Below are 15357 nucleotides of genomic sequence, written 5' to 3'. Positions count from 1 at the left end.
AACCATATAATTCAATGTTTTGGCGTGGATAGGGTAAGAAATGGAGAAGGTCATGGATAACGGGGTACTCCAGTTGCCTTCCACACGCGTTTTGCAACCTGTGCAAAATGACTTGAGAGGCAAATTCGGGACAGCTCTGGCATCAGACAGCTCCCGCGCTCGGCGGCCTAGCAGAAAGGCGGGCAGAGCCTGCGCCGTGGCCCAGAGGAAGAGGGGCGTTTGCCACCTCACTGAAGAAACGTAAACCACGGGCTCTCCGCTCCGGCAGATGACAGGATCCGACATAAACACTGGCACCAGCCTGCCCTCGCCAGAGGACCCGCCGCCTCCCCGGCCAGCCTTCCTTCCCCTCAGCCGCCCGCCCGCGCTGCGGCAGAGGGGCGGGGCCGCGCGCGGGAGCGCAGCTGTCTCTGCACCCTTTCGTCCCGCGCGGCGCCCCGTAGGAGGGAGGTTGCGCCCGGCAGCGCGCGCGGGGCAGGCTGTGGGGAGCGCAGCGGCGGTTGCCAGGGTAATGTGCGCGGGAGCTCCCGGCTCGTCGCGGGGTGGGGGTGAGGGCGTCGCTCGCCGTCCCCGGTGTTGTCGCCGTGTTCTCGCCACCTCCGAGAGCCGCCTGCCGTGTGGGGCGGCTGGGGAGGCGGAGCAGGGCTGGGCCGGGCCTCCGCTCCGCGGCGCCTGCCGGGGAGGGGCGCGGTGGGCCGCATGGCGGCGGGCGGGGCCGGGGCCGGGCCGGGCCGCGGCTGGGCGCGAGGCGTGTGTGAGGAGCGGCGGTGTCGCCTGAGGGAGGAGCGGCTGCGGGGAGGGGTCGCCTCTGCTTCGCCCGGCGGGAGCGATGGCGTGACTGACCGCCTGCTCCTCTGCCCGGCTGTTACAGGAAGCACTGACGGCAGGCCTCGGGCATGGCTTTGGGCGAGATGGAGGGAGCGGGGTCGGAGCCAGAGGACGGCAAGAATCAGGAGCCAGGTGTCGTCACCACGAGAAATATCCTGGAGAGTTTCACAGAGAGTCAGGAGGTCAGCGGGCTCATCGGTAACCTGAAGGGAGTCTTTGGGGATCTGGTGACTCGAGAAATGACCATGGAGAAATTCATAGGTGAGCACATCGTCCAAAGGGAGCATGTTCTTATATTGCTTAAAGGAATTTATTACCATAAAAGGACTAAAACGCTAATTTTGGCTTAGTGATAATGGTGGAACTTTATCAACAGGTAGTTTAGATTTATTTTTTTACTCATTTTATTTTCCAGCTATTTCTTCTATTATTACACAGTATTTAACTACTGTGAATAAAACCCCAGATCTTGGGTTTAAAAAATCTGAATTCTGACCCATGTTTAGCCTCCAGTTTCCTATTCAAATGCAGGCAGTAATTTAGTTAAAGTTTGTATATCTGTCAAATAAAGCCATTTTTGTACCTAATTGTTCACTAAAAATGCATACATTTTGAGCTTTAAAGTGGTAATTTCATATTTTTACTTTTATATTTCGTAGGAAATATGAAGGGCAGCTGACTACATACAGATCATGTAATTGTTTCTGAGTGGAGGCAACTTGGATCAGAGTTAGTAGCTGAGCTTTTGTGCCATATAATGAAAGCTATTCTGCTTAGACCTCAGCTGAATATAGAAGTGGTATAATTATGTGCATGTAGCAGTGTCCTAGGTAATTAACCTGTTATAATGCACATCTGTGTGTTGGATCCAATATTCTGACCAGATGATTTGCAAAAATTAATTCAAAGTTTCATGTATTTACAAATCAAGTGGACTAACCTTTTGCAAGTACTTTTGCAAAAATCATGAAATTGCAGAAATTTACAGTAAAAATATTGATCCAGTGTCTTTGTTTTTGACAAAAAGAAACTAGATAGGCAAACAATAAACCAGAAAACCCAAAATTTGGAAATCTGACGGTGCAGAAGTTACTCAGTAGAATTATACTCGATTGACCTAACTGACTGTTGCATCTGAGGAGGTTAATGATGAACATGTTCGGAAAGAAGTAACAAGAGCACTCATACTTGTGTTGATTGTTCGGTATCACAAGGTGAAATGGCAGAATTTGATGGGATAGAAAAGCAATTACTGAAAAAATCTCAGTTCTGAAAGGCCATCATCTCCTCCTTGCTATGCCTCTTGCTATGACTTTCTGTCTTTCATATCATATATGCTGTCTCTGTGTATTTAAATTGTATTTATGAACTTTCTGCATGCATCTCCACTCATCATAAGTTCTTATGAGAAAAATTCTTTGCTACCCGTTGAAACCTGTGACTTTTGCAATTTTTGGGAGCAAGTCTTTTGAAGGTAGGGGGATATTGCTGTATGGTAAGTATCAGAAGAGCATATCATTGCCCTGTAAATACAGTGTTAATATACTTAAAACTGATAGGCGCTGTACATCTTGTTCAATATTTGGTTATAATATTTAGTGTCATAAGGTATCCTTTGATCCTTCTTGGGCAAAATGTCCCAAATATGGTAATAAGCTAAATGTGTGGGATATAACATTGAAGCTTAGGGAATACCTTCAGCCTGTATGCAGATAACACAGTAATGATCAGTTATAGAGGATTTTTATGCAGATCTCCAAAGCATTCACAAAAACATGTGATGCTCTTTTTTTTGTGAATTGTTAGAAGTTGGAAGATAGTTTAATCTGCAACTGTAATTTTGTAGGAAAATTTAAGAAGATCTTTTTTTGAAATAATAGTGTTAGAAGAACATTTTTTTTCAGTTCATTCTCTTCAGCATTTAGATTTGGGGTTTTACTTTAGATTGCCAGACCATGATCTGGGAGAACAATTTGGCAAGATAAGGAATTTGCTCTTAAATTCCACTTCTGCTTGAGAGCTATTGCTTTGCGTGTTGATGGAATTTCTTGTATTCACTAGTTCTGTTATTTGTATGCAGCTTAAGGTATCATTAATTACAATGGGGAGTTAGTGATGATTAGGAGCTCAGGTTTCCCTCTTGATAATAGACAGCACTATGGTATCCCAATGGAATTGTCCAAGTTACTGCAAGGATACTGTTGGACTGGCTGGTGTCTTGAACGTGGTTGTGCAGTGTCATCCGCTGGTCAACTCCAGCACTGCTGAAGTTGAGTTATGTCTTAAATCTAAGTGTTGATGTGACAAGTGGAGAAAGGGGATAGAGAGAAAAATTTTTTGAGAGAGAAACAAATGCAGGAAAAGACGACATTTTAGTTTTCTAATTAGAAAGCTATTTTCGGGCCGTATAGCTAAAATGACCCAGGCAATCTCCAGCGCAATATTGGATCACTTGATGATCTCTTCTGAAATCCATCCTTCATTTCTGTAGCTGTTTTTCGTTGATTTTAGGTTTGAATTGAAATGCTTTTGTTTCTAAAAACTGTGGCAAGTTGATCTTAGCTTTTTCAATATTCAATTTCAATTTGTCTTTCCTGAACTCAGTTCCCAAAAGGAAATAACATATTACTGGCAGCAAGATAAAGTAAGTAATGTGAAAAGTTCAGAGGAGCACAGATAGTAATAGCTACAGTTTGTGTTTGTCCAGGTTAAAATGTGTCAAGGATTCTTTGTTCTTTGCTGAATAATTTCCTGTGTTCTATTTCAAAATGAAAAACTAGCTCTGAGAATTGTGAAGAGCACTTTCACTTGCAAAGTAGTACCATGTTGGTTTTTCTTCTGCTATAGTGAGGTAGCTCAAAACGAAGAGATGAGAATTTTGCAATGCCTGTACCCTGTTTCAGTACAGATCCTCAGTGGTGGAACTATATCTTTAAATATGTTCCAGGCATGGGGAGAAAGATAGCCTTGTGGTGAAACCCAGTGTGTCCAGGGAGAATTTCCCCATGGCTGTATTAGGCTCAGGATTGAAAAAGTGTCATGCTATTACACTTCTTGATGTTGAGATATCTTTGTGTATATGTGTGTTTTTAAAGACAGTCGGTAATTTGACATGCTAACAAATAGAACAGCGTGTAAAAGTAAGTGGGATTCTGTATGTTAATGAAGAAGACGTGAACAGCAAGGCAGAAAGGTGTAAAGCAGCATTCTGGTTGCTGTGTGGGTAAGAGGGCAGTGTAAAGCTGGTACACCTGGAGCAGCTACTGTCTATGGTGGTTTAATGTTCTCTGTTTGCAGAGTTCCATCAGAAATGGTGTGCTGGTAAGTTGCGCTTAGGAAAGGAGAGCCGCAAAGAGCTCTGCAGTGAAGGGCAGCAATAAACTGAGTGATTGCTTTTTTATCTAGCTGTGGGATTTGTCCACAGTAATTTGAGAGACTCCTGGAAGGGAGTTTATGATTCAGTGTAGGTAAATGATTGCACTATAGAAGTGGACAGACTGTATTTTTACAGTTACTTCTCTGTAGTTTTCTTACTTTTTGACTTCGCTTGCAGGTGGTGGATGCACTTAGCTCAAGGATACTGAAATCTTAAGCTAAAACTGTCTAGAATCAGGGGTGTATCTCACAATTAATGCCTGTAAGAGCTTTTAATTTCAGTAGCTTATTACAGATATCTTTTCAGGTATAATGGACAAGTACCAGGAGCAACCTCACTTGTTGGATCGCCACTTAGGTAGGCATATCATCTTTAAATACTTTTTTGTGTATATACTTGAAAATCTGTTGAACTAGAAGGTCAAGATTGCTGTGGTTGATATTACTTACATTATATGACTACTATCTCCCTCTTCATTATTAGAAGTATGAGAAACTGTAAGCTAACTGCATGTAGTCTCACTTTTTTTTCTCTCATTTCATTAGAGTGGATGATGAATTCATTGTTGGATATAATACGGGACAATGGATCTCCTCCCCCGCTAGTTCACCTGGCTTTTAAATTTCTTTACATCATTACAAAGGTAAAAAAACCCATTCTGTAAGTGAAATGTGTAAGTTTCCAATATTTTCTTTGTTGTTTAAATAACTTCAAAAAATTTCACATTTTCAAAAATAGTAAAATAAAGAAATAATTGTCTGAGTAATGCAATGAAATGTTTTGAACTGTACTGTGAAAGATCAGTTCTCTTTTTTATGATTTTCATGATAGCTTATGTTATTTAATGATCTAGAGTAGTAAAAATCAAGGTTTGAATGCAAAAACAATTGCAGACATTGAGATACTCGGTGATAAAAGAAGTCATAATGTTAAAAAGAAGAGTAAAGTATGATGAAGAATGAGATGGATTGTGGAATTTCCAGCTGAGCATAAGAAGACATTTTTTGGCTGTGAGGGTTGAACACTGGAATAAATTGCTCAGAGAGGTTGTGGAGTTTCCATCCCTGGAGATACTGAATACCCTACTGGATAAGGTCCTGGACAGCCTGCTATAGGTGACCATGCTTTAGCAGGAGAGTTGGACTAGGCAATCTCCAGAGGTCCCTTGTTTTAAAGTTAAAGAATTATCCTTCCATTAATTCTTAATAAGTTCGTAAAAATGCAAAAATCTCAAGGTATTTATGACCTTAATTCATATTCTTACTGTTCTTACTACATGAGGATCATATACAAGAGGCTCCTCAAAGGGTCTTTTCTTTTTCCTCAGTACTTAACAATGCCAGATGGCTTACTAAATTTTGAAACTTTCTGTTATAGGTGAGGGGGTACAAACATTTCCTCCCACTGTTTCCTCATGAAGTAGGTGATCTACAGCCTGTTTTGGATATGCTCGTAGACCAGAATCCAAAAGACTCTGAGGTGAGAACTTGCTGTACTTTTTGTTTAACTTTTATGTCTCATACAGAAAAAGCTGGTGAACAATGTAAGAAAAAAATCTGAAAAAAGTGTACAAAGCAGTGATACACCCTGCCAGGTGTTAACTGAACATCAGGATTTAGCATGAAAGTCAACTTGTCAGAAGACAAATGTCTTGTTGAAGGAGAGGTCTTGTGTTTTTCTTTCATGGGATATATTCTAAGGATTTAGAAGCGATGGTGGTTGAGGTGCAAGTAAAATCTTTAACCACTCTTATAAGGGAACAAATTAATTGAAACAACAGTAATAAAGGCAGTAAAAGATATTGAACTTCTAAAAGGAGTAACGGAAAAATCCTCTTCCTGCTATGCATGTCATTAATGGTCATGTTAATTTAGCTTGAGGTCATGAAAGTATGACTTTTCCGTTTCTTTTGAAAGGAGGGAGGTGAAGATTGGAGAAAATTGCACAGTTATGGCAATGAATTGCTTGGATCTTTGCCTTTTGATAATATATTCCTAGGTGTGGAAAAATAACACAGAATTTCAGATCTTTTTCTACCTGTTTGCAATTTGAAAAACAGTGCGACACCACTTCATCCTGATTTAAGGTTTTATTTGGCTGGCAATGTTCTGGGCAAGAATTCTGGTTCGAAAAAATATTTAAGAATTTTTAAGCATGGATTGAGATCATAGAATCATAGAATGTCTCGAGTTGGAAGGGACCCATAAGGATCATCGAGTCCAACTCCAAGATACCGTAGTTCATATTCTTATATTTTTGAATAAGGAAAAATAAGAATTTCAGAAGGCTTATTAAGATAGATGAATTTTAAGACAGATCATCATCTGTTATAAGTAACAAAAATCATGGTTATAAAGACAATAATTGTATTGCTGCTCTAAATTAAAATACTTTTTTAATAATCATCGCTTCTGACCACTTTGCTGTTGTTGTTGTACAGCTTCTAAAGCTTTTACAGCTTGTTAAAGTTCCTCCTTGTCTGTCTGTCTCTGAAAACACATCTTTCATAGTAAACCTATGAAAGCAATACATAAGAAATTAGGAAGAAAAACATATTTCTGTCATATTTGTGACTGGAGGCACAAATGGGCTGAGGGAAGGAGAAAACAGGAAAATGGCAACATGCAGTTTGCCTTTGGGAAGGAAATAAACTTGTCTAGATTTCAGATTCAGGGGGGAGGGTCCATTCATTTTGTTACAGTTTTCCTGTTTGGAATCTCTTGTAATTCTGTCTCCTTTGGTGTTTCAGAGCATTCAGGATCAGTGTTTTTTCTTCATCATCTTACTTTGAAAGTTCTTTGGAACTAGTGGATAGTTTGTGCTCCAGGCACTTTGTTGGAATATGTTCCAGAAAATGGAGTGCATATTTTGTTTTACCATTCTTTTCCAGACTTGGGAAACTCGTTATATGCTTTTACTATGGCTCTCCATGATTTGCTTGATTCCTTTTGATCTGGCCCGTTTTGATGGAAATATTATTTCTGAGGAAGGGCATGCTCGTATGCCAACAATGGATCGCATACTTAAAATAGCAAAAGTAAGTATAATACATCTTGGAATACTTTCAGACCTGTGATATTTTTCTTAGGCTTAATCTTTCAATATGTAATAAATTATTGTCTTTTCACAATATTATTTAAGCCCATATTTTCTGTATGTAATCTGTAAAGAATTTCTCTGTAGTTTTGGAATCTTCAGTATGTTCTTTGCTGCTTTAGTGTCATATGAGACTGTTACTTGTTTTCCCTGAAGTAATAAACTATCTTATTTTATGACTATCTCATATGAATGCATGCCTTTGATTATGCTAACAGCTTCTAGTGTTTGAAAATACTAGCTAGCTTTTTCTGAAAGCCAAGTTCGATGATTTATATAGGAAATTAGCATTCGATCAGGATGAGTAACATTGGAAGCTATGACTGCATGAAGAATTTTCAACAAAGATAATAAAGTTTCACTAGGTGTAAACAGAAGTGGCTCACTTGTCATCCCTTTAAGATAAAAATAAACAACACCTCTCCCACCCCTACCCCCAAATACCTGAACAGCTTATGCTTTTGACACTTGCAGCACTTAAGTGGCTTATCACTTGTAGGCATGTAGTATCACAAATGTGACGGTAAGTTAAGGCTTCAGTAAAGATAAACTTGCTTTGAAAGACCCTAGAAGAGAGACTTTGTTGTCTGAAATACGGTTTGTTAAATGGGAAATTTAATTTTTTATGCTCTTAAGTTTGTAATCATAATAATCACATAATATATGTAATCATAATAATGTTTGTAATCATAAGTATTAAGTAGTATATTCATGTACAAAGTTGTTACGTAGTTGTTATTAAATCTACATGTATGAATTATTTTACAGTTAGTTTCTTTTATCTTTAGTGTTACTTGGTTGTCAGTGATAAGGCTCGAGATGCAGCTGCTGTACTGGTTTCAAAGTAAGTCTCTTTTGTGCTTCTTGGCAGAAAGGAAAAAAGCTGGCTCCCATTTCTCCTGCCATTTTTTGGGCTGACATGCTATTAATAACAGCGTTGGCAGGACTGGAAGTAGCCAGCTGTATGTGGGATGTTAAACTTGCTTGAATCAGATCCAGTAGCGTGTTTATTATTGGAAATGCTGTTTTCTTCTGCTTATTAGAGGAACAGGTATCTATCACAAGTGATACTGGTAACAGGATACTGTTCAAATTGCCTTCTAGGGGCTGGTTTGTGCTACAGGGTTTCAGGAAGATACAGTTATTCTGTGTTGCTGCTGATTTTTGCAGTGTGTTGCATGGTAAATAGAGAATTGGTATCTAATGTTACTGGTTTGATTCTAGAAGTGCTTAAGTTACGTAAAAGGAAATAGTAATACTAGAATTTTTTTTCTTAATATCCCTCTTGTCACTTTCTTCATTCTCTCATCTAGAAAACAATACTTCTGTTTTCTTAGGTTTATTGTTGTGAATAATTCATCAAATGAAACAGTTGTAAGATAATGGAACTTTCTAAATCCTATTGTTTTACGCACTGGTTGGTATTCAGACATGGAACAATTTGTGACAGAGGTGCAGAGGAGTGATTTTTTGCATCACTTAAGTAATACTGATGCTAGGGTTGTTTATAAATTTGAAATAATGAGCTTCTATATCTCTTCTTTCCTCTCTTAGTGCATTAGTGAGGATTGGTTTCATTTGTGATGCATATGAAAATAAATTACAAAGACCATAAACTGTGCTAGTACACATGTATCTTTTTTCCAGTAAATATCACAGTACATGTTCCAACATATTCTAGCGGAAGAGGACTTTAGTCAGCTCAGTTTGTCATTTGGTCTTTCTTTTCTTTGTTCTTTCTTTTTAAAGCAAGCACAACCCCAGAATCTTTACAGCAGCATATACTATATCTACACTAGGGGGCTCTGCCAACTTAGTTTTGCCGATGTTGCTCTAGGGGCAGAGGCTCTGTAGGGTGAACAAGATGAAATGATGATAGTGGACGTGAGTAGCTGGTCTGAACAACAAAATCTGTGTTAACGTTTTTCTCTGGATTAAGAGGCACAAAATTTGTGGGATTAATTGTATCGAAATAGTTGTTAAATATAACGTTTAGTAGAGCATACCCTAACTGTCTTTCTGGGAAATAACTGTCCATGTACTTATTTTAAATTTATTCTCAACTTCAGTCACGGGGCTCAATGCTTTAGAAATTTGTATTTAGTGAGTATAATGCTACAGTTCTGAATCATTTTTTTGTTTTAGAACAGTGTCATGCGGAAAATTCATGAAGGAGTTCAGACTAGAATCATAGTTCTCTAGTGACTAGTCCTGTACTTTTCTGATTTACTCTGAAATATTTCAGAGCAAAATTTAAGTGAATGCATGAATCATTTGAATAGTCTTCAATAAATAATCTTGTCTGTTACATACTTATTTCCATGTGACAGAATATAGGTTTGTCTCCTTATCCTAATTAGTTTTTGCAGTCATTTTGGAAGTGATAATTGGAAGTTGCTTTTCTAGGATTTTTATCTATCTCCATTGGTAATCCCTCTTGTCACAAGTTGACAGAAGCAGAGGATTTGAGGTGGAAGTGTGACATAGAGTGAATTATTCTTGAGCATTCATATGTCCCTGAATGTCCCCTTTATCTTCTTCACTTCCTGAAAACCCAGAAAAATACCCAAATCAACGAACTGTGATAGACTGTTGAAGGTACATCCAGTATTTGGGAGCCTTCTCAAATAAGGATGACAGTAATTTTAAAAGATTCTTTCATCACATTGTACAAATTGAATTTACACTTCATTTGCACTCCACGGTATCTGTAAAAATAAATTACTAGTGGAAGCATATATATAGCAATGTGATTGATTACAGCATTACATTCAGCAAAACTTTGTGTTCATGCAGTTCTCAACCCCGGATTTCAGGGGGATTTCGTAAGTGCCTTGCATCCTAATGCAGGGTACTATGCAGGCATGTTATTAGTAGTTGTTTTATGTTCTCTTCACCTCCATTTTATTGGCTGAATTGATTTTTATTAAAAGTATATATTCATAACAAATAAGGTGATAGAATACATCAAGCTTGTTCTCGTACCAGCTGCATCAAGGTGTGTAAGACTGTAATGGGAGCAAAACTACTATTTAGTGTACTTATAATTATTTAGTTTATTATGAAAACACCATTTTCAAAATAGCCTAGTGATTAAAACACTTCACCAGGAATTAGAAGACCCGAGTCCAAGGCCTTGGTGCACTTGGTGCACTTAAATTCACTGCATTCAAATCCCAAAACAGTTCTTTAATGAGCGGGCATAGTTATTCTGAGATGAGATCACTGTTTCATCTTGTTGAAGTTAGACTGTTGGGTAGGCAGGAGTACAAAAGTCCTAGGATGGACAGAGAGATAAGATACAAGAGTCTAACTCTGTAACACAGGGAGTAGGAAACTCCTGGGGGAGGAGGGGGAAGTCTGGGTTCTGGTTCCTGCTGTAATGAGTCTATGAGTTTCAGCTGAAGTTTAGAAACATCAGGAACCAAGACTTCCTGTTTTCCAAAGTAATTTGCTTTTCTTTTCATAGGGCAAAGGAGCTGGAGTTTGTTTCATGAATTCTCTTTTCTGTCTGCTCAGTGACCTGGTTGCAGTAGGAGGAGATGAGGCTTATCCCTATCTTGCTTCTAGTCTGGAGGTTAGGGCACTCCTTTGAGAAATTAAGATTTAAACTGCTTTGGGCTGAGAGAGGGTCTAGGAACCAGTTCATCTACTTTACAGGTTACTTCTGTTACCTGTGCTATTGTGCAAAAGAAGGCTTTGCCCTTGCTGCTCTGTTATAAAACAAACCACCCCCCCTCAGCTAACCCCTGCCCCAAATCCTCTGGTTCTATTGCTGAACACAATAGATACTGACTTTGAAGACAATTGAAGTGATCACATGTCTACTCGCTGTTTCCTGTGTTCTCTGTATTTAATATTCCCTGTTAGTTAGCTTTTGGTGCAGTTCCCCATTTAATTTGTAAGTGTATAAAGTAACCAGGTACAGCCTCTGCATACATCCTTCTTTAAGCACTATGAATTGTACTTTGTGGGCTTTCCCATGTACTTGTTTCCTTTGATTGCATTGAGAACAAAGTTTCTTAATTTAGTCTGAAACTCTGCTGGAACAGGACCTTAATTTTTAGCTGCTAAGAATACTAAATTAGATAACTGAAGCAGATGCCCAAACTGTAGCTTGGCTGGCGTTGATGATGACTGAGTATAGGTTTAGGGAAGTAGTTTAACCATGATGAACCTCTTTTGCCCTCTGTAAGATAGGTAAAAATGCATCTCTTGACCCATCCAGTGTGTTAAATGACAGGTATTTGACCTTTCCAAATATCTGAAAAAACAAACATAGTGCTGATGATTGCTCTTTATGGGCCTGGCTGATAACAGTGCAGTATGGACGAACTATTGATTTGCGCCAATTTTCAGATTTGCAGAATAGCTGTTCGTGGTGAGAATGGTGGAGAATCCTCGTATTTGTTTCCGCTTTTCACTAATTCTAATGGAAATAATTTTTATGTGGGACTTTGGAAACTTTGGAAAGTTTGTTGCTTTACAATTAAGATGACAAGTCTCTAGAATCCAAGTTAATAAGTTGGTTTGAAGTGAAAGTGAAATTCTGGGTCAGAGCCTTGCTTAGAAACAGAAGGGCTAAACATACGATTGTTTGGAGTGTTCCCACCCTCAGCGATTTAGGAAAACATCCATTGGAGAATTGTTTTTAGGAACTGCAACCAGTTTGGATAGCAGGAAAAATTATTTTTCATTGAGAGTCATAAAGTTAGTAACTGCAGCGTTTTGTTTTTTTCTGTGACAGATTTATTGTCCGCCCTGATGTCAGGCAAAAAAGGATGGCAGACTTCCTGGACTGGACACTCTCAATGTTATCTAAATCCTCCTTCCAGACCATGGAGGGGACTGTTGTTATGAATGGCATGCTCCAGGCCCTGGTAAATACTGTTTTTCCTTTAAAAGGTAGATGATTGTAGTTATGATTATACGATGCTGCTAAGGTAGACATTTAATAGCAAATACACAGAGAGGTTCCTGTTTATTTAAAAAGGATAAAATAATATACAGCTATAATTTCCTCCACGACAGTTTTGAAGATGTAACTTCCCATGTATGTATATTTTCGTTAGGTATTCTTGTCATGACCAAATGAAAGTTAAGTTACCATGATAAATACTGATAAATAACTCTCAAAAATGCTTTTAAATATTTGATTGTATATTAGTAGTCGTTTCATAATTCAGTTTGCGTTGTTTGGTGGTTTTTTTCTTTTTTTTTTTTCCTTTGTACAAAACCTTCGAAATAAATTAAATAATTGGAACTGTATAAAATGAAGAGGTTGGGCTTCTGATATAGTAATGGTCCCTCCTAGACTTTTCAGTACTGGTAACCAAAATGCAAGTGGTTCTTGAAAGTTGTATCCATTCTTCTTCAACTAAAATATTGTTCTCAATAGTTTTAATAAGACATACTAAACTTGTTAGACAGTGTCCTTGAGTAGTCTGAAAAAATGCACTATTTCCTGTGGTTTTCCGTGCTAATCTGAACAAGTCTTTTGTTTAATGCTCCTTACCTTGTGAAGTAACAATAGTTTATGACTCAAAGAGCTGAATTCTTAGTTTGGGTTTTAAAATTTATATACTGAGCATGGGAAAAAATCTGTAATACCTGAACTACTGCTATATGATAGCACTCCTCTTATACATTCTAAGAATATCTTTTTATAAAAGCTTTCTTGTAGTTTTACACCCTTGAAAGTATTGGTGTGCATTTTGAAATACTTGAATAACAGTTCTGATGTCTGAATATATTTGGGTGGAATGGAGGAGTTTGTGTGGGTGGAGTTGCTCCTTCCTGATTTTGTTGTTGACCAAAGTCGAGGTAGCACAAGCAAAGTCAGATGACATGCTCTTGCACAGTCTTTGTACAGGTTTAAGGATTTGCTGGTATTTGTACGCGTTTCTATAATTTGCATAATTTTGCAGCTCTTTTTAAATAATTGCTATGAGGACTTGTATGCAGTATGTTACTAAACATCAAAGCAAAGTTCTGGAACAAGTGTGTGGTGTGTGTTTTTTGTTTTTTTTTTTTCTCTAGCAGCTCTTTCAAATCAGAAGATACAAGAAATGATCTATATTTAGAATAACTTGGGACTTGCTGCTTAAGCAGGAGGAAGCATTATTTGTATGCATTGCAGTATGTTTCAAAAGACAGAATGATGTTTCATCATTTTATTGTCAGATCTGGAAAGGGAGACTGACTGTTTGCCATTCTAGGTGCATGATGAGACCTGTAGGATGTATAATACATTAGTGTTTTGTCATAATTCCTTTGAGTTTGGCTTTGGCTCTATCCACCTGTTCATTAGTGCATACTAAGCGAAACAGGTGAATACTTAACAAGTAGAATCGAAACTAGAATGTGATACAATATACCTGGAAGCAGAAGCCTGCCTTCTTGCATTTATATGATTTTTTCCTCCTCTGTGGGATAGGAGAAAGTATTTATCAGGCCAGTTTTATTTGTGTCCTACAGCTCATAACTCCTGTTCCATTTGATAGGTATGAGCAGACTGAATTTTTAAAGCCTTTTCTTGCATTCAGTCTTCAATTTTTAATTTCAGTTACTACAATGTAAGCATGAATTATCTCATTAGGGAAAAAAGGTTTTCAGAATGATACGTATGCAGGTATGTGTGTACGCAGACATGCTTAAGTGGAGTAGGATAATATTAAGAATTTTGTAACACACTTGTAACAATAGCATGCTGTTAAACCAAAAATATCAGCTGAAAATAAAAGCAGTGTTTAAAATAAGTAAACCTTTTCTCTTAAACATACAAGATTCTAATAGTCTGTACAGAAACATAATAAGTAATTGCTAAGTGTGTAAAGCAGAACACATCCTCATGAGGGGCAACTAAAACTTGTGTCAACAAGCTTCAAAATTCTTTGCCCTTGGATTCCTCCAGCAATTTGTTACTTTAAGAGTCAAACTGTAGTTGCCTGGGCATTTCTCTCTGAACAAGTGAGAGAAAAAAGACCATTTTTCAGTTTCTGGTCAGCATAGCAAGGCAGATTTCGGGAATGTAACCCACCAGTGTGGGGATAAAAAGTCTTTCTCTCTCTTCATCAGATCAGTTTAGGGTAGCCCCTAACAGTGTGGATTTCAGTTGGATTATGATATTATGCTGTTTATGATCTGCATTTAGGAAATAGCTTGTAGTGAGATTGGCATGGCAAAACTGTTTTAAAAAGACATGAAACTCTTGCATTTCAATGAACTGAAACTGCAAGTTAGGTATGCAATGAGTAGTTCGACGTTGCTGCACTTTGATCTGCCTCTTCGTGGCCTTAAGTCTTGGTGATTAGGTATGCTACTGTTTAATCTAACTCAGCATTATGTGTGGAACAAGTACTACTGTTTCATGATTCTTGTTGAAACACGCAGCCTGCATTACACATTTTAATTCCACTGATGCTTTTTTCTTTTTTTTTCTTTACACCTGTCGTCAGTAATATATCATTTCACAACAGGTGTGCACTAGCAGGAATCTTTGCTTGCAGTATTTCAGATTCAGTTTTAAAAACTGTCCTCTTCTGTTGAAACTAACATTGCAGTATTGAATTAAATTCACTTTTGTGCTTGGATACTTGGTATATTTGAAGGATTATAAATGTTGGATTAATAAGAAATTGCTACATTTTTTTATAACATTTGTTTACTTGAAGGAAACTTCTAACCTGTTTCAAGAATCTGCATTTTAAATTCTCTTGGTCTGGAGGTTTGCTTTTAAACCTGCCATTATATCAAACAGCTTTTTAGTTATTGCTGCAGGGTGTAGCACTCCCAGTTCTTGCGTGACAGAGATGTCATCATGTTGAGGTAGCCTTGGGCATTGAAACTTATTAAACCTTATTTGTTTTATAAGTGATTCAGTATACAAGTGTGAGTAATAATTAAAAAAAATAAAACGCCCTACACAGTGATCTGATGAAACTCGAGAGTCTTAAGAACAGGGCATTTCCCTGAGCTGTCTCTAATGCAAAAGTTATTTAGCAATAGCTACATGCTTATGTAAATTTTGCTCCAGGGAAGAAAGAACTCTCTAACTC

At 38.1% G+C, this 15357-nt stretch overlaps 1 protein-coding gene across 5 annotated transcripts in view; it reads left to right on the top strand.

Moving 5' to 3' along the window:
- Positions 1-15357, top strand: part of TBCD (tubulin folding cofactor D) — a 135008-nt gene that overhangs the window by 2734 nt on the left and 116917 nt on the right. For 2 of the 5 annotated variants that reach the window (XR_012676692.1, XM_075169814.1), the window contains exons 1-8: positions 40-508; positions 872-1089; positions 4511-4561; positions 4750-4847; positions 5582-5683; positions 7095-7241; positions 8089-8144; positions 12048-12180. Coding sequence is in view for 4 of the 5 variants with exons in the window: in XM_075169814.1 (XP_075025915.1) it covers positions 897-1089; positions 4511-4561; positions 4750-4847; positions 5582-5683; positions 7095-7241; positions 8089-8144; positions 12048-12180 (780 nt within the window). In the remaining variant the exon portion in view is untranslated. Of the gene's footprint in view, positions 1-39; positions 509-871; positions 1090-4510; positions 4562-4749; positions 4848-5581; positions 5684-7094; positions 7242-8088; positions 8145-12047; positions 12181-15357 lie in introns of those variants that run through there. The other 3 variants (XM_075169818.1, XM_075169817.1, XM_075169815.1) reach the window with 2 other exon arrangements.

Source organism: Calonectris borealis, chromosome 20 (assembly GCF_964195595.1).
Source record: "Calonectris borealis chromosome 20, bCalBor7.hap1.2, whole genome shotgun sequence".
Lineage (NCBI taxonomy): Eukaryota > Metazoa > Chordata > Aves > Procellariiformes > Procellariidae > Calonectris > Calonectris borealis.
This window is presented reverse-complemented; position numbering and strand designations above follow the sequence as displayed.